At 39.8% G+C, this 25110-nt stretch overlaps 1 protein-coding gene across 1 annotated transcript in view; it reads left to right on the top strand.

Moving 5' to 3' along the window:
- LOC127681473 (vomeronasal type-2 receptor 116-like) overlaps positions 1-24403 on the top strand; it is a 38273-nt gene extending 13870 nt beyond the window's left edge. The window contains exon 6 of the mRNA XM_052177759.1: positions 23484-24403. Coding sequence (XP_052033719.1) covers positions 23484-24403 — 920 coding nt within the window. The remainder of the gene's footprint in view (positions 1-23483) is intronic.
- The last annotated feature ends 707 nt before the right edge of the window (positions 24404-25110 follow it).

Raw genomic sequence — 25110 nt, 5'->3', positions numbered from 1 at the left:
TGTTCAGGAACTTTCCCCTGTACCGATGTCCTCTAGGGTCTTCCCCAGTTTCTTTTCTATTAGCTTCAGAATGTCTGGCTTTATGTGGAGGTCCTTGAGCCATTTGGAGTTGAGCTTAGTACATGGAGATAAGTATGGATCAATTCGCATTCTTCTGCATGCTGACCTCCAGTTGAACCAGCACCATTTGTTGAAAAGACTATGTTTTTTTTCCATTGGATGTTTTCAGCCACTTTGTCGAGTATCAAGTGGCCATAGGTGTGTGGGTTCATTTCTGGATATTCAATCCTGTGCCATTGATCCACCTTACTGTCACTGTACCAATACCATGCAGTTTTTAACACTACTGCTTGGTAACATTGCTTGAGGTCAGGGATTCTGATTCCCCCAGAATTTCTTTTGTTGTCGAGAGTAGTTTTAGCTATCCTGGGTTTTTGTTATTCCAGATAAATTTGAGAATTGCTCTTTCTAACTCTGTGAAGAATTGAGTTGGGATTTTGATGGATATTGTGTTGAATCTGTATATTGTTTTTGGCAAAATGGCCATTTTAACTATATTAATCCTGCCAATCCATGAGCATGGGAGGTTTTTCCATTTTTTGAGGTCTTCCTCTATTTCCTTCTTCAGACTCTTGAAGTTCTTGTCATACAGATCTTTCACATGTTTGATAAGAGTCACCCCAAGGTACTTTATACTGTTTGTGGCTATTGTGAAGGGGGTCATTTCCCTAATTTCTTTCTCAGCCTGCTTATCCTTTGAGTATAGGAAGGCTACTGATTTGGTTGAGTTGATTTTATAAACTGCCACTTTGCTGAAGTTGTTTTTCAGCTGTAGGAGTTCTCTAGTGGAGTTCTTTGGGTCACTTAGGTAGACTATCATATCATCTGCAAATAATGATAGTTTGACTTCTTCCTTTCCAATTTGTATCCCTTTGACCTCCTTATGTTGTCGAATTGCCCATGGTAGCACTTCAAGTACAATATTGAAAAGAGAAGGAGAAAGTGGGCAGCCCTGTCTATTCCCTGATTTTAGTGGAATTCCTTCAAGTTTCTCTCCATTTAGTTTGATGCTGGCTAGTGGTTTGCTGTATATTGCATTTACTATGTTTATGTATGAGCCTTGAATTCCTGTTCTTTCCAAGACTTTAAGCATGAAAGGATGCTGAATTTTGTCAAATGCTTTTTCAGCATCCAATGAAATGACCATGTGGTTTTTTTTCTTTGAGTTTGTTTACGTAGTGGATTGCCTTGATGGATTTCTGTATATTGAACTAACCCTGCATTCCTGGGATAAAGCCTACTTGATCATGGTGGATGATCGTTTTTATGAGTTCTTGGATTCGATTGGCAAGAATTTTATTGAGTATTTTTGAATCGATGTTCTTAAGGGAAATTGGTCTGAAGTTCTCTTTCTTTGTTGGATCTTTGTGTGGTTTTGGTAGCAGCATAATTGTGACTTCGTAGAAGGAATTGGGTAGTGTTCCTTCTGTTTCTATTTTGTGGAATAGTTTGAAGAGTATTGGTGTTAGATCTTCTTTGAAGGTCTGATAGAATTCTGCACTGAAACTATCTGGTCCTGTGCTTTTTTTGGTTGAAAGGCTTTCTATTACCCCTTCTATTTCTTTAGGGCTTATGGGACTGTTAGATGATCTATTCGGTCCTGATTAATTTTGGTATTTGATATCGGTCTAGGAAATTATCCATTTCCTCCAGATTCTCCAGTTGTGTTGAGTATCGGCTTTTGTAGTATGATCTGATGATTTTTTAATTTCCTCAGTTTCTGTTGTTATATCCCCCTTTTCATTTCTCATTTTGTTAATTTGGATACTTTCTCTCTGCCCTTTGGTCAGCTGGCTAAGGGTCTATCTATCTTGTTGAATTTCTCAAAAATCCAGCTTTTTAATATTTTCTATGGTATCTTCTGCACTTGAGATTCTCTCTTCCATCTCTTGTATTCTCTTGGTGCTGTTTGTATTTATAACTTCTGATCTCTTTCCTTAGTTTTCTCTCTCTATTGTTGTCTCTCTTTTTGATTTTTTTCTTTTTCTTTTTCCATTTTCTAGATCCTGGATGGTTTTGTTCAATTCCTTCACCTGTTGGTTGCGTTTTTCTGTAATTCTTTAAGGGGCTATTGTGTTTCTTCTTTAATGGCTTCAAGAAATTTACCTGTGTTCCCCTGCATTTCTTTAAGGGAGATGATGTTGTTGTTGTTGTTGTTGTTGTTGTTGTTGTTGTTAAAGTACTCTATGATCATCCTGAGATGTGATTTTAAATCAGAGTCTTACATTTCTTGTATGTTGAGGTATTCTGGGTTCACTGTGGTAGGGTGGAAGGAGATTTATATTCTAATCATGCCAAGTGGACTTGGTTGTTGTTGTTTATGTTCTTGCCCTGCTCCATCACAATCTGCTTATCTCTGGTATTAGCTGCTCTTGCTATCTCTGACTTTGGCTCATTCATCCTGCAAGCCTGGGTGTCAGAAATCCTGGGAGACAAGTTCACTCTGGGAGGAATTTGTATGTGGGGAGCTATGGAACATGGTCAGTCCTGGGGTGTAGACAACCAGAAGAATCCTGTCCCAAGGCTGTTGCTAGGTTCATTTGTCTTGATGGCTCAGGATATATCCCTCTTGGGTCAGGAATTTGAACAGAAGTAGTGGTTATATCTGAGCTCACAGGTGAGTCAACACTCCTGGAAAACAGTTCTCTCCAGATTGCATTTGGGTACAGAGTGCTTATGTACACTGCCAGCTCCAGGTGTAGATGGAAGGTGTAGACTCGAAGGATCCAGTCCTAGTCTGCTGCTCAGTTCCTGTATCTTGAAGGTTCTGGCCAGGTGCCTCTGAACAGAAGTGGTGGTCTTACCTGTGCTCATATGTGTGTCTGCAGGCCAGGAAGACCAGCTCTCACCTGGCCATATTTGGTTAAAGAGCACTGTGGCATAAAATGAGTTCAGGGTAAAGACAGAAACCAGAATCCCTGTACACTGATTTTTCCAGAGAATATCCAATCAGTTTCCAGGCATTCAAGGCATCTACAAGTTTTGATAGAAACTTTCTCTACTATGAGGTTGTGGTGAAGTCTGTGATTTACATTTCCAATGATTTCCCCTTTTCTAGCCCCCCACTCCCCGAAAGTCCCGCAAGCCCCCTTCTCTTCCCCTGTCCTCCCACCCACCCCCTCCCACTTCCCCATTCTGGTTTTGCTGAATACTGTTTCACTGAGTCTTTCCAGAACCAGGGGCCACTCCTCCTTTCTTCTTGTACCTCATTTGATGTGTGGATTATGTTTTGGGTATTCCATTTTTCTAGGTTAATATCCACTTATTAGTGAGTGCATACCATGATTCACCTTTTGAGACTGTGTTACCTCACTTAGTATGATATTCTCTAGCTCCATCCATTTGCCTAAGAATTTCATGAATTCATTGTTTCTAATGGTCGAATAGTACTCCATTGTGTAGATATACCACATTTTTTGCATCCACTCTTCTGTTGAGGGATTCCTGGGTTCTTTCCAGCATCTGGCAATTACAAATAGGGCTGCTATGAACATAGTAGAACATGTATCCTTATTACATGGTGGGGAGTCTTCTGGGTATATGCCCAGGAGTGGTATAGCAGGATCTTCTGGAAGTGAGGTGCCCAGTTTTCGGAGGAACCGCCAGACTGATTTCCAGAGTGGTTGTACCAATTTGCAACCCCACCAGCAGTGGAGGAGTGTTCCTCTTTCTCCACACCCTCTCCAACACCTGCTGTCTCCTGAATTTTTAATCTTAGCCATTCTGACTGGTGTAAGATGAAATCTTAGGGTTGTTTTGATTTGCATTTCCCTAATGACTAATGAAGTTGAGCATTTTTTAAGATGCTTCTCCGCCATCCGAAGTTCTTCAGGTGAGAATTCTTTGTTTAACTCTGTACCCCATTTTTTAATAGGGTTGTTTGGTTTTCTGGAGTCTAACTTCTTGAGTTCTTTATATATATTGGATATTAGCCCTCTATCTGATGTAGGATTGGTGAAGATCTTTTCCCAATTTGTTGGTTGCCGATTTGTCCTCTTGATGGTGTCCTTTGCCTTACAGAAACTTTGTAATTTTATGAGATCCCATTTGTCAATTCTTGCTCTTAGAGCATACGCTATTGGTGTTCTGTTCATAAACTTTCTCCCTGTACCGATGTCCTCAAGGGTCTTCCCCAGTTTCTTTTCTATTAGCTTCAGAGTGTCTGGCTTTATGTGGAGGTCCTTGATCCATTTGGATTTGAGCTTAGTACAAGGAGACAAGGATGGAACAATTCGCATTCTTCTGCATGCTGACCTCCAGTTGAAACAGCACCATTTGTTGAAAAGGCTATCTTTTTTCCATTGGATGTTTTCAGCCTCTTTGTCGAGGATCAAGTGGCCATAGGTGTGTGGGTTCATTTCTGGATCTTCAATCCTGTTCCATTGATCCTCCTGTCTGTCACTGTACCAATACCATGCAGTTTTTAACACTATTGCTCTGTAGTATTGCTTGAAGTCAGGGATACTGATTCCCCCAGATTTTCTTTTGTTGCTGAGAATAGTTTTAGCTATCCTGGGTTTTTTGTTGTTCCAGATGAATTTGATAATTGCTCTTTCTAACTCTGTGAAGAATTGAGTTGGGATTTTGATGGGTATTGCATTGAATCTGTATAGTGCTTTAGGCAAAATGACCATTTTAACTATATTGATTCTACCGATCCATGAGCATGGGAGGTTTTCCCATTTTTTGAGGTCTTCTTCCATTTCCTTCTTCAGAGTCTTGAAGTTCTTGTCATACAGATCTTTCACATGTTTGGTAAGAATCACCCCAAGATACTTTATACTGTTTGAGGCTATTGTGAAGGGGGTCATTTCCCTAATTTCTTTCTCAGCCTGCTTATCCTTTGAGTATAGGAAGGCCACTGATTTGCTTGAGTTGATTTTATAACCTGCCACTTTGCTGAAGTTGTTTATCAGCTGTAGGAGCTCTCTAGTGGAGCTCTTTGGGTCACTTAGGTAGACGATCATGTCGTCTGCAAATAATGATAATTTGACTTCTTCCTTTCCAATTTGTATCACTTTGACCTCCTTATGTTGTCGAATTGCCCGAGCTAGTACCTCAAGTACAATATTGAAAAGATAAGGAGAAAGGGGGCAGCCTTGTCTGGTCCCTGATTTCAGTGGGATTGCTTCAAGTTTCTCTCCATTTAGTTTGATGCTGGCTACCGGTTTGCTGTACATTGTTTTTACTATGTTTAGGTATGGGCCTTGAATTCCTGTTCTCTCCAAGACTTTAAGCATGAAAGGATGCTGAATTTTGTCAAATGCTTTTTCAGCATCCAATGAAATGACCATGTGGTTTTGTTCTTTGAGTTTGTTTATGTAGTGGATTGTATTGATGGATTTCCGTATATTGAACCAACCCTGCATTCCCGGGATAAAGCCTACTTGATCGTGGTGGATGATCATTTTGATGTGTTCTTGGATTCGGTTGGCAAGAATTTTATTGAGTATTTTTGCATCGATGTTCATAAGGGAAATTGGTCTGAAGTTCACTTTCTTTGTTGGATCTTTTTGTGGCTTTGGTATCAGCGTAATTGTGGCTTCGTAGAAGGAATTGGGTAGTGTTCCTTCTGTTTCTATTTTGTGGAATAGTTTGAAGAGTATTGGTGTTAACTCTTCTTTGAAGGTCTGGTAGGATTCTGCACTGAAGCCATCTGGTCCTGTGCTTTTTTGGTTGGAAGACTTTCTATGACTCCTTCTATTTCTTTAGGCATTATGGGACTGTTTAGATGGTCTAGTTGGTCCTGATTTAATTTTGGTATTTGGTATCTGTCAAGGAAATTGTCCATTTCCTCCAGATTCTCCAGTTGTGTTGAGTACAGGCTCTTGTAGTAGGATCTGATGATTTTTTGGATTTCCTCAGTTTCCGTTGTTATATCTCCCTTTTCATTTCTAAGTTTGTTAATTTGGATACTTTCTCTGTGCGCTTTGGTCAGTCTGGCTAAGGGTTTATCTATCTTGTTGATTTTCTCAAAGAACCAGCTCCTGGTTTTGTTAATTTTTTGTATGGTTCTCTTTGTTTCTACTTGATTGATTTCGGCCCTGAGTTTGATGATTTCCTGCCTTCTACTCCTCCTGGGCGAAATAGCTTCTTTTTGTTCTAGGACTTTCAGGTGTGTCATTAAGTTGGTAATGTATGCTCTCTCCATTTTCTTTTTGGAGGCACTCAGGGCTATGAGTTTTCCTCTTAGCACTGCTTTCATTGTGTCCCATAGATTTGGGTATGTTGTCTTTTCATTTTCATTGTGTTCTAAAAAGTCTTTAATTTCTTTCTTTATTTCTTCCTTGACCAAGGTATCATTGAGTAGAGTATTGTTCAGTTTCCACGTGTATGTGGGTTTTCTGTTGTTTCTGTTGCTATTGATGACCACATTTAGTCCATAGTGATCAGATAGGAGGCATGGGATTAGTTCTATCTTCTTATATTTGTTGAGGTCTGTCTTGTGACCAATTATATGGTCGATTTTGGAGAAGGTACCATGAGGTGCTGAGAAAAAGGTATATCCTTTTGTTTTAGGATAGAATGTTCTATATATGTCTGTTAAATCTAATTGGTCCAAAGCTTCAATTAGTTTCATTGTGTCCCTGTTTAGTTTTTGTTTTCCTGATCGGTCCATTGAGGAAAGTGCAGTGTTGAAGTCACCCACAATTAATGTGTTAGGTGCAATGTGTGCTTTTAGTTTTAATAAAGTTTCTTTTAGGAAAGAGGGTGCCCTTACATTTGGGGCATAGATGTTCAGGATTGACAGTTCTTCTTTTTGTATTTTTCCTTTGACCAGCAAGAAGTGTCCCTCAGGGTCTCTTTTGATGACTTTGGGTTGAAAGTCAATTTTATCTGATATTAAAATGGCTACTCCAGCTTGTTTCCTGAGACCATTTGCCTGTAAAATTGTCTTCCAGCCTTTTACTCTAAGGTAGTGTTTGTCTTTGACCCTGAGGTGTGTTTCCTGTAAGCAGCAAAATGTAGGGTCCTGTTTACATATCCATTCAGTTAGTCTGTGTCTTTTTATTGGGGCATTAAGTCCATTGATGTTAAGAGATATTAAGGAATAGTGATTGTTACTTCCTATCATTTTTGACGTTATTTTTTAAATTTGATTGGTTAACTTTTTTTGGGTTTGATGAAAGGTTACTTTCTTGCTTTTTCCAGGGTGAAGTTTCCCTCCTTGTATTGGTGTTGTCCTCCTATTATCCTTTTTAGGGCCGGGTTTGTGGATAGATATTGGGTAAACTTGGTTTTGTCATGAAATATCTTAATTTCTCCATCTATGGTGATTGAGAGTTTTGCTGGATATAGTAGTTTTGGTTGGCATTTGTGTTCTCTTAGAGTCTGCATGAGATCTGCCCAGGACCTTCTAGCCTTCATAGTCTCAGGTAAAAAGTCTGCTGTGATTCTGATAGGTCTTCCTTTATATGTTACTTGGCCTTTTTCTCTTACTGCCTTTAGTATTCTTTCTTTGTTTAGAACATTTGGTGTTTTGATTATTATGTGACGGGAAGTATTTCTGTTCTGGTCCAGTCTGTTTGGAGTTCTGTAGGCTTCTTGTATATTCATGGATATCTCTCTCTTTAGGTTAGGGAAGTTTTCTTCCATAATTTTATTGAAGATATTTGCTGGCCCTTTAAGTTGTAAATCTTCACTCTCATCTATGCCTATAATCCTTAGGTTTGGTCTTCTCATTGTGTCCTGGATTTCCTGGATATTTTGGGTTACAAGCTTTTTGCATTTTGCATTTTCTTTAACTGTTGAGTCCATGGTTTCTATGGAATCTTCAGCATCTGAGATTCTTTCTTCTATCTCTTGTATTCTGTTGTTGATATTTGCATCTCTGTCCCCTGATTTCTTCCCAAGGCTTTCTATCTCCAATGTTGTCTCCCTTTGAGATTTCTTAGTTGTTTCTACTTCTGATTTTAGATCCTGGATGGTTTTGCTTAGCTCCTTCACTTGCATGTTTGTGTTTTCCTGTAATCCTTTAAGAGATTTTTGTGTTTCCTCTTTCATGAGCTCAGCCTGTTGACCAAAGTTCTCCTGTATTTCTTTAAGAGATTTTTGTGTTTCGTCTTTCATGACCTCAGCCTGTTGACTAAAGTTCTCCTGTATTTCTTTAAGTGTTTTTTGCATTTCCTCCTTGTTGGCTTTGTATTCTCCTGGATTTCTTTCAATGATTTTTGTGTTTCCCTTGCAAGGGCTTCTAACTTTTGATCCATTTTCTCCTGAATTTCTTTAAGTGTGTCCTTCATGTGTTCCTGTACCAGCATCATGACCAGTGATTTTAAATCCAAATCTTGTTTTACTGATGTGATGGGGTATCCAGGACATGTTGGTAGAGGAGAATTGGGTTCAGATGTTGCCATATTGCCTTGATTTCTGTTAGTGACGTCCCTGCGTTTGCCTTTTGCCATCTAGTTCTCACTGGTGTTAGTTTGTCTTGTCAGTGCTGGACTCACCAGTGCAAGCTGCCCCTTTCCAGTTGGCCTCTGGTGCACAGCTTACCTCCTGCACTGCTTGTAGACAGGGTGCTGCTGCCCAGGCTGTTCAGATCCCAAAGCAGGCACCCGAAGGCTCCCGCTGGGGTCTGCTGGATTCACTGGAGCACACTGACTTCTCCCAGATGGCCGCCTAGAAACCCAGCTAGCCACTTGCAGGACTTGGAGATGTGGTGCTGCCGCCCAGGCTGATCTGGGCAGCAGAACTCCCAACCGGGTTGGTGCACACAAGGCTAGCCTAGCTGCTCAGGCCCTGAGTCTGGGCAAAAGCCTGGCAGGCCAATGTCGGTGCAAAGTTCCCCTCAGCTGTGGGTGTTAATTGGGTGTGTCAGGTGGCTAGGATGGTGGCGTGCGCGAGTTCCCTGAGAGTGCTGGGAGAGTCTGATGGGCTAACAACCTCCTGGCTGGGTCAGCACACAGATGGCCCAACGAGCAGCCCAGGGCCTGACCGTCTGAGACCCCTGCTATGTCCGCCTTGGGCTATGCCTATTAGCTGGTTTGGTTTTGCCTGCTAGGTCTCTCTGGCTTCCCGTAGGCAAAATGGCGGTGGTGCGCAAACTGTCCCAGATAAACAACCTCCTGGCCGGGTCGGCACACAGATGCCCACCAAGCAGCCCAGGGCCTGGGGGCAGTCCAGGGCCTGACCGTCTGAGACCCCTGCTATGTCCGCCTTGGGCTATGCCTGTTAGCTGGTTTGGTTTTGTCTGCTAGTCTCTCTGGCTTCCCGTAGGCAAAATGGCGGTGGTGCGCGCCGGCCCAGGCAAACAAGCTCCTGGCTGGGTAGGCACACAGATGGCCCACCGAGCAGCCCAGGACCTGGGGGCAGTCCAGGGCCTGACCGTCTGAGACCCCTGCTATGTCCGCCTCGGGCTATGCCTGTTAGCCGGTTTGGTTTTGCCTGCTAGGTCTCTCTGGCTTCCCATAGGCAAAATGGTGGTGGTACGCAAAGGCCCCGATAAACAACCTCCTGGCTGGGTCGGCACACAGATGGCCCACTGAGCAGTCCTGGGCCTGGGGGCAGTCCAGGGCCTGACCGTCTGAGACCCCAGCTATGTCCGCCTTGGGCTATGCCTGTTAGCTGGTTTGGTTTTGCCTGCTAGGTCTCTCTGGCTTCCCATAGGCAAAATGGCAGCGGCGCGCGCCTTCCCAGGCAAACAAGCTCCTGGCTGGGTCGGCACACAGATGGCCCGCCGAGCAGCCCAGGACCTGGGGGCAGTCCAGGGCCTGACCGTCTGAGACCCCTGCTATGTCCGCTTCGGGCTATGCCTTTTAGCCGGTTTGGTTTTGCCTGCTAGGTCTCCCTGGCTTCCCTTAGGCAAAATGGTGGTGGTGCATGCGCCGGCCCGGGAGGAAAAAAACCTCCTGGCCGGGTTTGCACCCCGGTGGACCCCCGATCAGCCCAGGGCCTGGGTGCAGGCCAACGCCCGTCGGGCTTAGACCCCCGCGATGTTGGTCTCGGGTTATATTTGCGTACCTCAGTCTGATTTCTCTGGAGACCGAGAACCAATATGGAGCCCTCGTAACTGACTGGCGGGGGCAGAGTTCTGATGTGGCTTCTGTGTGGTGAAAGGCACCGTAAATCTGCCGCTGCTTGCAGCCTGGCTGGCCAGCGATGGCCCGTGGTCTTGGGCGCCGGGTCTGCCTGGACCCTGTCCGCTTGGTTCCACTGCTGATGGCCCTTCCTCTGGACCAGCCGCTGCTGCTGCTGCTGCTGCTGCCGCCGCCGCTCCCCACCTCCTTAACTTTTTAAAAGAAATATTAAGTAGTATTTGGGATTTGTTAGTTCTCAGGAATATTAATTCTCCATCTTATGACCAGCCAAGTAGAGTTGGGCATCAACTCCTTGTGGAGTGGATGTTAATTTAAATCAGTCACTGCTTGGTCATTCGATAATATATGAGCTATGGTTGCCCCAGTATACTTTGCAACTTGGACAGATTTTAGGTAAAGGGATTCATGGATGGTGTAATGTCTATATTTATGTTCCCATTGCCTGTAGAATAAGGATTCTTGCACATACCAGCTATAACTTTCATTGTTCAATAATTAGAGTCAAACTTGTCACCAGCAATGAATGGGGTTGCACTTTGAGGTTTCAGATAGTTATCTTCAGACCAAGCACCAACATGGATTGTTTAGATTTTCTTCTCAACTGTTCAACCAAAAACTCAACCAATCTTAAGCGAGTAAATTACTATCCTGGTTGCCAAAGATCACACATTTAGCCTCTGAATTCTCCATTAGTAGAAATCTTCAGTATGACCATCCTCATAGATTCTATATTTGATAATATTTCTACTGTACTACATTTCTACATGGACAACCTAATACTTCCAAATTTCAGCTGTTCACTTGCCACCCTCCTTTCTTAACCCACAGCAGACCACTTGACCTTCTGTCTTCTTCTGTCCTCAAAATTGTATCATTTAAATCACTGTCACTCTGTAAAACAACTTGAGGTGTGCTTTTTCTTCCCGAAGTTATTTTATGATCAGGATTTCTTTTTTTAAATATCTTGTTTAGTTATTTTTCTTCTTTTTTTATCTTTTCTGTTTAAAGAATTGTTTTTAAGGTTCTATAAAGAAATATGTTCAACCACTTGCCTAAGAATTTCATGATTCATTGTTTTTAATAGCTGAGTAGTATTCCATTGTGTAAATATACCAAATTTTCTGTATCCATTCCTCAATTGAGGGACATCTGGGTTCTTTTCAGCTTCTGGTTATTATAAATAGGGCTGCTATGAACATAGTGGAGCATGTCCTTTTTGCATGCCAGGGAATCCTTTGGGTATATGCCCTGGAGTGGTATTCGAAGGAGAGGTCCCTGATCCTGAAAAGGGTTGTACCAGCCTTGTAGGGGAGTACCAGGACACAGAAGTAGGAGGGGGTTAATAGGAGAATGGGTGGAGGGAATGGGACTTAGGGAACTTATGGGGAGGGGGAACAGGGAAAATCATTTGGAATGTAAACAAAGAATATGAAAAATAAAAAAATATAAAAAAGAAATATGTCAATATATTGATGGGAATGTCATAATTGTGTAGAATCTATAGCTTGTTTTGTCAACATGGCCTATTTTACTATTAATCCTACCAATCCATGAGCATGGGACATCTCCCCATCTTCTGATATTTTATTCAATTTCTTTTTTCAGTAACTTCATATTCTTGTTATATGAGTCTTTCATTTGCTTTATAAGTGTTTTAATTTCCATTTTGTGTTGGTATCATAGATTGTATTGTTGCCATAATTTTTTTTTCTCAGCTGATTTATGGTTCATTTAAAATAGGACTACTATAATATTTTGAGATAATTTTTTATCCAGCTACTTTGCTGAAGGTAAATTTCAGTTGCACCACTTCTACATTGGAATTTCTGGAGTCACTAATGTATACTATCATGTCATTTCTGAATACACATACTTTAACTTAGTCCAATCCAATTTGTATCACCTTGAATTTTGGCCAAAAGTTTTCAGTATATAATTAATTAATCCTGTAAATCTTTTTTCAGCCTTTTTATATAGTCGATAAAGTTGATGGGTTTTTTAATATGCAACGTCTCTGACTTGAAGACCACTTTATCATGGCAGATGATGTTTTTAATGAGTTATTTTGATCCTCTCAAAACAAAACTCACAACAGTTTTTGAGTTGAAAATTTTTCATGAATAATAACAAAAGAAATTTGCCTGAAATTCTCTTTGCTTGCTGAGTTTTCATGTAGTTTAGTTACCCAGGTTATTATGACCTCAAATAATAATTTGGCAATGTTTCATTTTTTCCTTTACTTTTTTTCCTTTTCTTGGATATTTTCTTTTTCTTTTGTTTTGCATTTCAAATGTTATTCACTTTCTAGATATCTCCTCCAGAACCACCTAACCCATCCCCCTCCACTTGTCTCGATGAGGGTGCTCCCCAAACCACCAACCCACTCCTGCCTTCCTGCTCTTGAGTTGCTTTATACTGGGGCATTGAACCCTCTAGGGTCAAAGGGCTGCTCCTCCCTCTTATGGCCAATAAGGCCACTCTCTACTACATATTTGGCCAGAGCCATGGGTCCCTCTATGTGTACTCTTTGGTTGGTGTTCTAGTCACAAGGATCTCCAGTGATTATGGCCAATTGACACTGTTACTTCCCCTATATTGCAAACCCTCTCAACTCCTTCAGTCTCTTTTCCAACTCCTCCATCAGGGACCCCACACTCAGTGCAATAGTTAGGTGGTAGCTTCTGTCTTTATATTTGCCAGGCTCTGGCAGAGCCTCTCAGGAGAGAGCCAAATCAGGTTCCTGTCAGCAAGTGATTCCTGATATCTTCAATAGTGTCCAGGTTTGGCATCTGTATATGGGATGTATCCCTACCTGGTGCAGTCTCTGGATGGCCTTTCCTCTTGTCTCTGCTCCATACTGTATATCCACAATTCCTCCTGTGAATAATTTTGTTCCCCCTCTATGAAGCACTAAAGCATCCACACTTTGGTCTTCTTACTTTTGAGCTTCACATGGTCTATGAATTGTATCATATGTATTTTGAGCTTTTAGGCCAACATCCATTTATCAATGAGTACTATCATTGTTTTCTTTTGTGACTGAGTTGCTACACTAAAGGAGATATTTTCAAGTTCCGTCTGTTTCCCTGCAAATTTCATGAAGTCGTTGTTTTTAATTGCTGATTATTACTCCATTTTTTAAATGTACCACTTTTTCTGTATCCATTCCTCTATCGAGGGACATGTGGGAAAGCTTCTGGCTATTACAAAAAATGCTGCTATGAACATAGTGAAGCATGTATCTTTATTACATATTGGAGAGTCTTCTGGGTATATGCCCAGTTAGTGCTATATGAAATTTTGAGGAACTATCAGGCTGATTTCCACAGTGGTTGTAGGGCTTGCAATCCCACCAGCAATGGAGGAGTGTTCCTCTTTCTCCACATTCTTGCTAGCGTATGGTGCCACCTGAAGTTTTACTCTTAGTCATTCAGACTGGTGTGATGTTGTATCTCAGAGTTGTTTTGATTTGCATTTTGATTTGATGACTTAAAATGTTGAACATGTCTTTCTTTTCTTTCTTCTTCCTTTTTTTCTCAGAACATCTTTAGGAATTATTTTATTGATTTTTTTTCAGTTGTCTTAGTTAGGGTTTTATTGCAACACTTAAAAAGAAAAAAAAAAAACACTTAATTGGGGCTGGCCTATAGTTCAGAAGTTTAGTTCATTATCATCATGGTGAGAATCGTGGTGGCATGCTTGCAGTTATAGTGCTGAAGTGTGATAGCTGAGAGTTCTACACCCAGATTGACAGGTAGCAGGAAGGAAGACTGTGAGCTACTAGGCCTGTTTTGAGCTTCTGAGACATCAAAGCCCACCCCCTAGTGACACACTTCCAACAGAGTTACACTTACTCCAACAAGGCCACACCTCCTAATTCTGCCACTATCTCTGGACCTATTGGGGGCCATTTTTGTTCAGAACATCACACCAGTCATGTTTGGTTCTATCCTAGGCTATTTTGATAGGGTTTCTGGCTATCTAGGCAATGTCAGGCATGGGTTCCTTTCAGCATGCATCTCTAGTTGGAGCAGACATAGCTTGATCTCTCTCACAAGTTTTGCATCACCATTGGGCCAGCACATCTTGAAGGCAGGACAGATTGTAGGTCAAAGATATTGTGTCTGGGTTGATGTCCTAGTCTCACTGCTGGGCATCTTGTCTGGTTACAGAAGATGGTGGTTCAGGCTCTATATCCTCCATGGCTAGGAGACTTCACTAAGGTCACTTTTGCAGATTTCAGGGAGTTTCTACTGCGCTAGGTTACTATGTCATCCCCAAATGCCTCCAATTACAGTCGTTTCAGTCTTCTATCCATTCCTTCCACCCCACACCCTTCCTGATCTTTTCTGTTCCCATTCCCATCTGCCTCCAGTCTACCCACAAAAATATATTCTATTTTTCCAGGTTCCAATTCTTTTTTTATTCAATGTATTTTTTATTTACATTTCAAATGATTTCCCCTCTTCTGCCCCCCCCCTACTCCCCAAAAGTCCCGTAAGATCTCTTCAATACACACCTTCCCACTTCCTTCTTCTGGTATTGCCCTATACTGCTACACTGAGTCTTTCCAGAACCAGGGGCCACTCCTCCATTCTTCTTTTATATCATTTGATATGTGGATTATATTTTGGGTATTCCAATTTTCTAGGCTAATATCCACTTATTAATGAGATCATACCATGACTGTTCTTTTGAGACTGGGTTACATCACTTAGCATGATATTCTCCAGCTTCATCCCTTGGTCTAAGAATTTCATGAATTCATTGTTTCTAATGGCTGAATAGTACTCCATTGTGTATATATACATTTTTTACATCTATTCTTCCATTGAGGGATACCTGGGTTCTTTTCAGCTTCTGGCTATTATAAATAGTGCTGCGATGAACATAGTGGAGCACGTATCCTTATTACATGCTGGGGAATCCTCTGGGTATATGCCCAGGAGTGGTATAGCAGCATCCTCTGGAAGTGAAGTACCTAGTTTTCTGAACAACCTCCAGACTGATTTCCAGAGTGATTGTACCAATTTGCATCCCCACCAGCAGTGGAGGAGTGTTCCTCTTTCTCCACATCCTCACCAACACCTTCTGTCTCCTGAATTTTTAATTGCTTCTCACCAATTAGAGTTTCCTCAGTTGGAAATTCTCTTTTTAGTTCTGCTCTCCATTTTTAAGAAGTTTTTTTTTTTTGTCTGAAGCAAAACTTTTTAATTCTTTTTATATATTGTATATTAGCCCTCTATTTGAAATAGGATGGTGTTGGGTTCCATAGGTGCCTGCAGCTATTACGAAGTGGGAAGCTGAAACAGAAGCTGAGGGATGGATAGGGAAGGGGCGAAAAGAAAAAATAGCCAAGACAATATTCACTGATCGAGGCCGGAAACTTTAATGGCACCAGACCATTTAACAGTTTGGGCAAACCTCAGAAGATTTTTTAATCTTCTAAATTAAAAATGTGTATCATTTATCTGTAATTAAGTCCTCTAGGATTAACACCATTATGTGGTAGAGGTAGAAACTGAGGAATCAAGAACAAATCTTTATAACTTGATGTGCACAAAATACAAAATTATTTTTAAGCCATTGCCGTTTTGATGATATAAATAATATGCTTGAACATCTGATTGCTTCTATATAGCCTGTCTTGGATACAAATTTTATGTGCCTTGCCTTAAGGGGTCTTGTCCAGGCACTCTTTTTAAAGGATCAATTATACACAAGTATATTGTATCTGTCTCTCTAGCCTTTGGGTTAGCTTTCAAATACCTAAAGGACAGTCATTTAGAGAATATATCCTTTGTTCTTTGAAATTTGAATTACATTTGCATAAACTATAAAAATTAAGAATTATCAGTACTAAAAATGGAACAATTTTAAGCAATTTTAAACCATGAGATATATATATATACATAAATAAAAGACATAAATATATATATATATATATATAAAAGACATAAATATATATATATATATATATACTATTATTAAAAGCTTGATTATTAACATCTCAAAAATAGCTGCTATAGGCCGGGTGGTGGTGGCGCACGCCTGTGATCCCAGCACTTGGGAGGCAGAGGCAGGGGGATTTCTTGAGTTTGAGGCCAGCCTGGTCTACAGAGTGAGTTCCAGGACAGCCAGGGCTACACAGAGAAACCCTGTCTCGAAAAATCAAAAAACAAAAGCAAAAAAAAAAAAAAATAGCTGCTATAATATTTGTGCTGAAGCAGGGAAAAACTTAAAGGAATAAACATGTGATCTGATGGTAACAAATTATCTTTTGGATAACAATTATTAATGTTGCCTAAGAATGCTTGCCATGTAATAGATCTACCATTAATAATAATTAATTTGATTGCTGCTTGAAGCAAGGAACAAACTTTAAGACCTCCTTTGGCAAGCTTAAAATAAGGTTAGTATAAGATAAAGCCAATTAATATATCCTAACAACCTTTGAAAACCATTTACCTAAAAATTCTAAAAGTCCATATTTAGGAGCAAAGGCCTGTAACAAACATTCTATGAACATTCTACACTGAAAGTTTTAAGATCCTAACTTCTTTTATTGAAACAGAGACAAAACATTTTTTCTCACATGAGGTAAGACTATTATTAGCCATCCCTTGAGGCAAAAACCTTCTAATGAAATTGCTTTGTTGTTTCTTTAAAGTTAGAAGCAAATGCTTCTAACTTTATCTTAAGTACAAAATGTTAAGAATCTTGCAAACTGAAAACTGAAAACTGCAGCCAATGACACACTGGCGATTTTTTTTTTTTTGTAACTCAATTTTTCCTTGCATTAGAGCACAACTGCAATTTTGGAAGCAAATAATTATTAGAGTGTAAAGTAAAAGCCAGCCCTTTAAATCCTCAATAATTTTGTAGGGAGTAGACAGGCCAAATGTTAATGCCTTTATAGCCTTGTAGACCTTTCATAGATTTGAACTGCATTTTAACCCACACCAGGATAAGAATTTTTTTTAAGCCAAACACTCCCTAGGTGGGGCCTGTAAGGCAGAAACAGTTTCTCCAAGCTTCCTCACTAGCTTCCCCTGAGGCAGCTCTAAGCTTTGCATTAACTCAAATGTAAGGTTTGTTGTTTTGTTTTGTTTTTTTTTTGTTTTGTTTTGTTTTTTTGTTTTTTTATCTGCCCTAGGATTCACCTTGAGTCCTTGGCAAGGACATTGTATGAGATTCCTCAAATGTAAATATCTTCTAATCTGAGCCTTTTATCTAAGACCAGACCCAAACCTATGAGTCCTGCAAGGACGTTTTGAGGATTAAACAAAAGAAACCTGTAATTCCATGGTCAAACGAACCTGCTTGATATCAAATACATTTCCACTGATATCTCCTTTTTAATCTTGGAGACAGCTGTATCACTCTTAAAATTATCTTAAGTACAAAATGTTAAGAATCATGCAAACTGAAAACTGAAAACTGCTGCCAATGACATACTGGCGATTTTTTTGTAACTCAATTTTTCCTTGCATTAGAGCACAACTGCAATTTTGGAAGCAAATCCCAGTTTTAAACAATCTATTTTCTTTAAAATCAATGGCAAACACATTTTTACAGCACAAGGTTTGTCTGCCAGTTCTTATGTTCAAGTGTATGACAGTGTAACTTATTAAAGAGACATTATTTTAAATCTTAATCTTCATTAAGTCCAATCTCCAGGCCAAGATTCACACAAAACACCATGCCAATTTAGAAGCATCTTAAAGGCCTGTATTTCCTGGGTTGCGTCATGCCACGTGCTGTTTAAAAATGGTGTCTACCCTAAGCTACCAGCTTTAATCTAACTTTTTGTTATTAACATATACCTTTTAAATCATGTCAAATGACTTAAAAGCCAATACTCTATGTAGTCAAGACATGCAAAATATACCTTTAAGACCAATTATAAACAAGAACAAAGCATGAGTTGCATTAGGCCACATGTAACTAGTTAAGATGGCTCCAATACTGAATCACCAGTTTTAAACTAACCTTTTCTTAATAACACTATACCTTTTAAATAACCAATTAATTTATAACTCTTTAGTCAAGATATGTAAAACCTTATACCATTAAAACCAATTAGAAACAATAATAAAGCGATTACACGAATTTCACAAACAAAACCAAAGTTTTCCCAAAACTTGAGGATTCTGGGCTTTTAAAAGCAGCTTTTTTTTTTTTTTTCCGCCAGCCATGCTTGTCTCTTGGGTGAGTGAGCTGCCCTGCTGGGGCGTGGCTTTAAATCAGTCTCCACACAAACTGCGGCTGGCTCAAGAGGTTGCCAGCAGATGAAATCCTTACCAATTTTTCTTTTTAACATGAAACAAACAGTCATTCACACAAAAACTCAGAGAGGACATAAACGTACACATAGACAAACAGTCGGTGCACCGGGACAAACACAGAAAGATACACAGAAAGAAAAGTGCGCTTGTTAAGCAATTGCATCCATTTTCCTCTTTAAACAGCTCTTAGAGGCTGTGGACATATGCCTATTTTTAAAACCCTTTTCTTTTTCGCCTAAATCAGCTCTTACGAGCTTTGGACAAATGCCTACCAAATTCCTTCCCCATATTCTACTGTCTGCCCCCTAAGAGAGTACAGCACTGGGTCCATACTGCCTCACTTAGTCCGTGTCTTTTAACTCACCATGCAGGATACTATCTTTTCTTTTTTCCGTTTTCTGTGAAGCTTCGCCAAGACATGGTCACCTCAGGAAGTCTTCTGGAATCCAGCCAGCCCCACATCCGGGCACCACTATGTTGGGTTCCATAGCTGCCTGCAGCCATTATGAAGTGGGTAGCTGGAACAGAAGCTGAGGAATGGATAGGTAAGGGCCGAAAAGAAAAATGGCCAAGAAAATATTCACTGATTGAGGCCAGAAACTTTAATGGCGCCAGACCTTTTAACAGTTTGGGCAAACCCTCCCCCCCAGACTCCGGGCTGAGTTCAGGTGGAAGTTGTCTAGCTTCTCTTGGAGGTCCTCATCTTGACTGCTCGGGCAGCTGGGTGGGTCATCTGCTTAATTCAGGAATTCCTAGACCTGGAGGGACAATGAACTTAACCTTCACTGAGCTTCTCCACCCTAGGATAAAAATTCCTGCTTTAACATACTTCCCTATTATGTCCTAAAGGCAGATTCCTGCCCGAAGCCAGGGATTGTCCTTGACCAAAGTCAAATTCCGATCAAGTGCATGACTGCCCCAATATGGCTCTGTACAGGATTGGTAAAAAAAAAATTTCCCAAAATGTTGGTTTTTGTTATGCCCTATTGACAGTGTTCTTTGCCTTACAGAAGCTATGCAATTTTATGAGGTCCCATTTGTGGATTCTTGATATTAACACAGAAGCCATTGGTGTTATGTTCAGGAAATTTTCCCTGTGGCAATATTTCTTTTATTTCACCTTTGTGGAATACATCAAGGATCATTGGTACTTAGGATTCATTGAAATTTGGTAGATTTCTTTGCTAAAACCATCAGGTACCGGGCTTTGTATTGTTGGGAAACATTTGCTGACCACTTCTATTACCATAGGAATTATAGGAATATTTACATTCTTTGCTGGTCTTCATTTAACATTACTAAGTTGTTTCTATGTCAAAAGTTATCAATTGCATGTACATTATGCAATTTCATAGAATACAACCTTTTGTGATTGTTATTGCTTTATTAATCTTTTATATTTTTTATTAGATATAGTCTTTATTTCCATTTCAAATGATTTCCCCTTTCCTGGTCCCCTACCCCACCAAAAGTCCCATAAGCTATTTCCCCTCCCCCTGTTCTAAAATCAACCACCACCTGCTTCCCCGTCCTTGTATTCGCCTACAATGCTGCGTTGAGCATTTCCAGGACAAGTGCCTCTCCTTTCTTTGATGTCCAACAAGACCATCCTCTGCTGCCAATGCACCTGGAGCCATAGGTAACACCATGTGTATTATCTGGTTGATGTTTTTGTCCCTGGGAGCTCTAGGAATACTGGGTGACTCATATCCTTGTTCATCCTATGGCACTGCAAACCCCTTCAGCTTCTTGGGCCTTTCTCAAGCTCCCCCATTGGGGACCCTGTGCTCAGTTCAATGGCTGTCTGAGAGTTACCCCTCTCTATTTTGCATGCACTAGCAGAGCCTCCTAGGTGACAGCCATATCTGGCTCCATTCAGCAATACTTGTGGGCATCTATAATAGTGTCTGGGTTTTGTACCTCTATACGGGATGGATCGCTAGGAGGGGAAGTCTTTGAATGATCTTTCCCTTAGACTTTGAACCACACTTTGTCTCTGTATCTCCTTATGTGGATACTTTGTTCCCCCTTCTAAGAAGGACCAGAGTAGTTATACTTTGTTCTTACATCTACTTGGGCATCATTTGATATGTGAACTATGTCTTCGATATTCCAAGCTTCTGGGCTAATATCCACTTATTAGTGAGTGCATACCATGTGTGCTCTTTAATGAGTGGGTTACCTCACTTAGGTTGGTATTTTCCAGTTCCACCCATTTGCCTAAGAATTTCATGAATTCGTTGTTTTTATAGTTGAGCAGTATTCCATTGTGTAATTATACCATATTTTCTGTAACCATTCCTCAATTGAGGGACATCTTGGTTTGATTCTTTGACATACATTAATGTCTATTGAACATCATGGATAAAATGTACTTACTGATTGGTAATAAATAATTCAGTGGTTTAGACATGAAAATTGGTTCTTTCACCTGGAAGTGGAGGTAACTGCCCAGGTCTTATGATGGTTAAGGCTTATTAAATGTCTAAAGCCAATGGGTATGTTTTTGTTTTTCAAGGAAATCAATAAAATGTTGAAAATACAACATTTTTTATAATACTTGATAATTTTGTTGTTGTTTTTTCCTCACAGCCCCCTGCCACCAATCATCACTCCATTTGTTTCTCCCCCTGCTTCATAGATAATGTTTCCCTCCACCAGGATCTCAGACTGGCCTGTATATGCTTTTGGGTTGTTCCTCAGTCTCTGGCTGCTCCTTGGAATTTGGAATAATTTTCCCTGTTGGTTTTGCTATGGGGTAACACTCTCTTTCATATCCTTCAGTCCTTTCCCTAATTCAAACATAGAAGTTCCTTATTTCAGTCCAACAGTTGTAGGAATGTATCTTTCATTTGGTCTTTGCTGACAGATCCTCTAAGAGGAAAGACATTCCAGGCTCCAGTCTATAAGTACATCAAAGCATCAATAATAGTGTCAGCCCTTGGGGACCCCCCCCTCCCTTAAGACATCTTCCAAGTTGGGCTGTCAATAGACTGTCTTTCTTTCAGTCCCTTCTGAATTGTTGTCCTTGTAGTTCTTTTATACAGCAACAATTTTAGGTCAGAAATTTTGACTGTGAGTTGGTATCCATGTCCCTATATTTGAGGCCCTGCCTGTCTACTGAAGGAAAGCTCTTTCAGTTACCTATCCCCAATTTGGGGGGGTTGTTGCTAAGGTTACTACATTTGAGTCTTGGGAACAGCTAACATTTCATGTCTCTAGTACTTTCTATAGGGTTTTTCTTCTTCCACGCTCCCAGACTGCTATTTTCTGTTTATTCTATTGGACATGTGTGCTTCTCTCCTGAACCCCTATATATAACGCCCCTTTTCCTCCTCCTCTTCACTACAACTATGCCCTCCAGCTGCCTGCTGTGATAATTTTCTTCTCCATTCTAAGTGGAGTTATATATATTTACTTGGTCTTTTCTGCTTGTTGAACTTCTTAAGGTCTGTAAGTTGTTTACTAGGTAGTCTTTACATTTTGTGTAATATCCATTCATCATTAAATACATATCAGGCATATCATTTTGCTTCTGAGTTACCTCACTCAGGATGATATTTTCTAGTTCCATCCATTTGTCTGAAAAATTCATAATGTCCTCTTTTGTAATAGATGAGTAGTATTTTTTTGTGTAAATGAACCATATTTTCTGTCTCCATTCTCTGAGGGACATCTGGGCTGTTTCCAGCTTATAAATATTACAAATAAGGCTGCTATGAACATTGTGGAGCACATGTTCCTGCAGTATTGGTGTGGCATATTTTGTGTATATGCCCAAGAGTGGTTTAGTTTGATCTTCAGGTAGAATTATTTACAATTTTCCAAGGAACAACCAAATGCATTTCCAGAGTGGTTTCACCAGTTTGGAATCCCACCACCAATCAAGGAGTGTTCTTCTTTCTCCACATCCTTGACAGTATTTGCTGTCATTTGAGTTTTTGATGTTAACCATTCTTATTAGTGTGAGGTAGAGTTTCAGGGACATTTTGATTTTCATTTCCTTTATAACTAAGGATTTTAAACATTTCTATAAGTGCCTCTAAGCCATTCAAGATTACTGTGTTAGGAAATGTTTGCTCTGCTCTCTGCTCCATTTTTTAATTTAATTATTTGGTTCTTTGGGGTTTATCGTATTGAGTTCTTTATACATTTTGGACATTAGCCCTTTGTCAGTAGTAGGATTAGTAAAGATATTTTGGCAATCAGTAGTCTGACAGTTTTTCCTATTGATGGGATCTTTTGCCATACTGAAGCTTTTCAATTTTATGTGGTCCCCTTTATCAATTCTTGATCTTAGAGTCTGAGCCATTGATGTACTACTGTTCAGAAAATTTGCCCCTGTGCCAATGAGTTTAAGCCTATTTCTCACTTTCAATTCTATTAAATTTAGTGTGTCTGGTGTTACATTATGGTACTTTATCCACTTAGACTTGAGCTATGTGCAAGATGATAAATAAAGGTCTATTTTATTTCTCTATATAGAGACACCAATTAGATCAGTTCCACTTATTGAAGATGCTTTCTTTTTCCACTGTATTTTTTGGCTTCTTTGTCATACATCACATATTTATAGGTATATGTATTTATGATGTATCCATTGGACTTAACTACAAAACTCTAAATGTTTATTGAATATGATTTTCTAATGATGACTCTTTCAAAGATAAGTTTTCATAAAGAATGGTAAAGAGTAAATATTTGTATATGTAAGAAAAATGTGTAGAAAAGAGTTTGAGATTATAATGGTTTAGTAAAATATTGACTGTAAGTTCTTTTCCAGGACATGGTGTGGTAGAGTATATATGTTAAAATATGTGTGTGAGACTATGTGTATGACCATACAATTTTTCTGACACATCTCCTTCTAAGTTCTTCTTTTGTATAATATCCACAATTATAGTTGAAAATGGTGTGATTCTATGATTGATCCACTTAAGGAATAGTATTGTGGACAAATAAAATTGGAAATTAAGATCACATCTTATAATGTTTCCATATTTATATTTGCATCTAACATGAGATGTAAGCTTAATTAAGGTTAGCTTATCTTGTGATTATTCTAGAAAAATTAATATTTCCCTTCCTACACTAGACATGGATCAATGTGTGAAGTGTCCAGAGGATGAGTATGCCAACACCGATCAAACTAGATGCCTCAAGAAACTTGTCACATTTCTGGATTTTGAAGAACCCCTGGGAATGGCTCTGGCTGGCTTGGCTCTATGCTTCTCTGCTCTTACTGCTGTTGTACTCTGTGTCTTCTTGAAACACCGAGACACCCCCATAGTCAAGGCCAATAATGAAACTCTCAGCTATGTCCTACTCATATCTCTCATATTTTGTTTTATCTGTTCCTTGCTCTATATTGGTCATCTGAGTATGGTTACCTGTATCCTGCAGCAGACCACATTTGCCATTGTGTTCACTGTGGCTGCCTCTACTGTCTTAGCCAAGACAATTACTGTAATTCTAGCATTTAAGATCACTGTTCCAGGAAGAAGATTGAGGTGGTTGCTGCTGTCAGGAGCACCTAATTACATCATTCCCATATGCACCCTGATCCAAATGATTCTCTGTGGAATCTGGCTGGGAACTTCACCTCCATTTGTTGATGCTGATCTGCACATGGTACATGGACATATCATCATTGTTTGCAACAAAGGTTCAGTTACTGCGTTCCTCTGTGTTCTGGGATATATGGGCTCTCTTGCTCTAGCAAGTTTCACTGTAGCTTTCCTGGCCAGGAATCTGCCTGATACATTCAATGAAGCCAAGCTCCTGACATTCAGCATGCTGGTGTTCTGCAGTGTCTGGATCACCTTCCTCCCTGTGTACTACAGCACTAAGGGCAAGGCTATGGTTGCTGTGGAAGTCTTCTGTATCTTATCCTCCAGCGCAGGGATTCTTCTTTGCATATTTTTGCCAAAGTGCTACATTATTTTGTTGAGACCAAAAATAAATTCCTTTAATGAGTTTAGGAAAATACATGCTAAAGCTATAAATATTAATTGAATGCAATTTTTTGTTTAGGACACCATACGTATCTCCTTTGTCAACACACTGCTTACCACATATTATATTATTATGTTTGTTTCTCTCATTAAAATAGTGAAAACAAACTGTATAAGAAAGCTCTTACATATGATTTGGAAGGCAGTCTATTGGTTCATACCACATAATCAGGCTTTTATCATTGAAAAGTCTTATATCTGAAAATTGTTGCTTGTGTGTATACATAATTTCATTTGATACCTATTGTCCAGTTGCAATCATGTGTTATTATTAGAGTCCAAGGAAAATTATTAAAGTGTGGATTGTATTTATGGATAACATTTAATGAGTCAAACCTATATATTTATGTAGAATCACAAGACAATCTATAAAGTATAATTAAATAATGATCCATGGTGGTGGTATCCCTGAAATTGGAATGATAAGTATAATAAGGAAGGATCACGGGAGGATGCTTGAATCTCACTCAGACTAAGAATCTGAACAATCATTGAATGCAGATTGAGGAAGAAATTCGTTGGGAGAGTGAATGAGGCAGGGATTACACAGATCAGATGTACAGATATATAGGGTGAGAGAGGCAGGTTAGTAAACAAAACTTGGCAATAGGGGGCAGAGGAGGCATCTCAATGATGTGTCTGAGATCTGGGATGGGAGAGGCTCCAAGGAATATACTATAGGGATTCTAGCTGAGACCCTGACAGTGT

Source organism: Apodemus sylvaticus, chromosome 1, assembly GCF_947179515.1.
Source record: "Apodemus sylvaticus chromosome 1, mApoSyl1.1, whole genome shotgun sequence".
Lineage (NCBI taxonomy): Eukaryota > Metazoa > Chordata > Mammalia > Rodentia > Muridae > Apodemus > Apodemus sylvaticus.
Note: the sequence above shows the minus strand (reverse complement) of the source record. Positions and strands in the feature narration are given on the sequence as shown.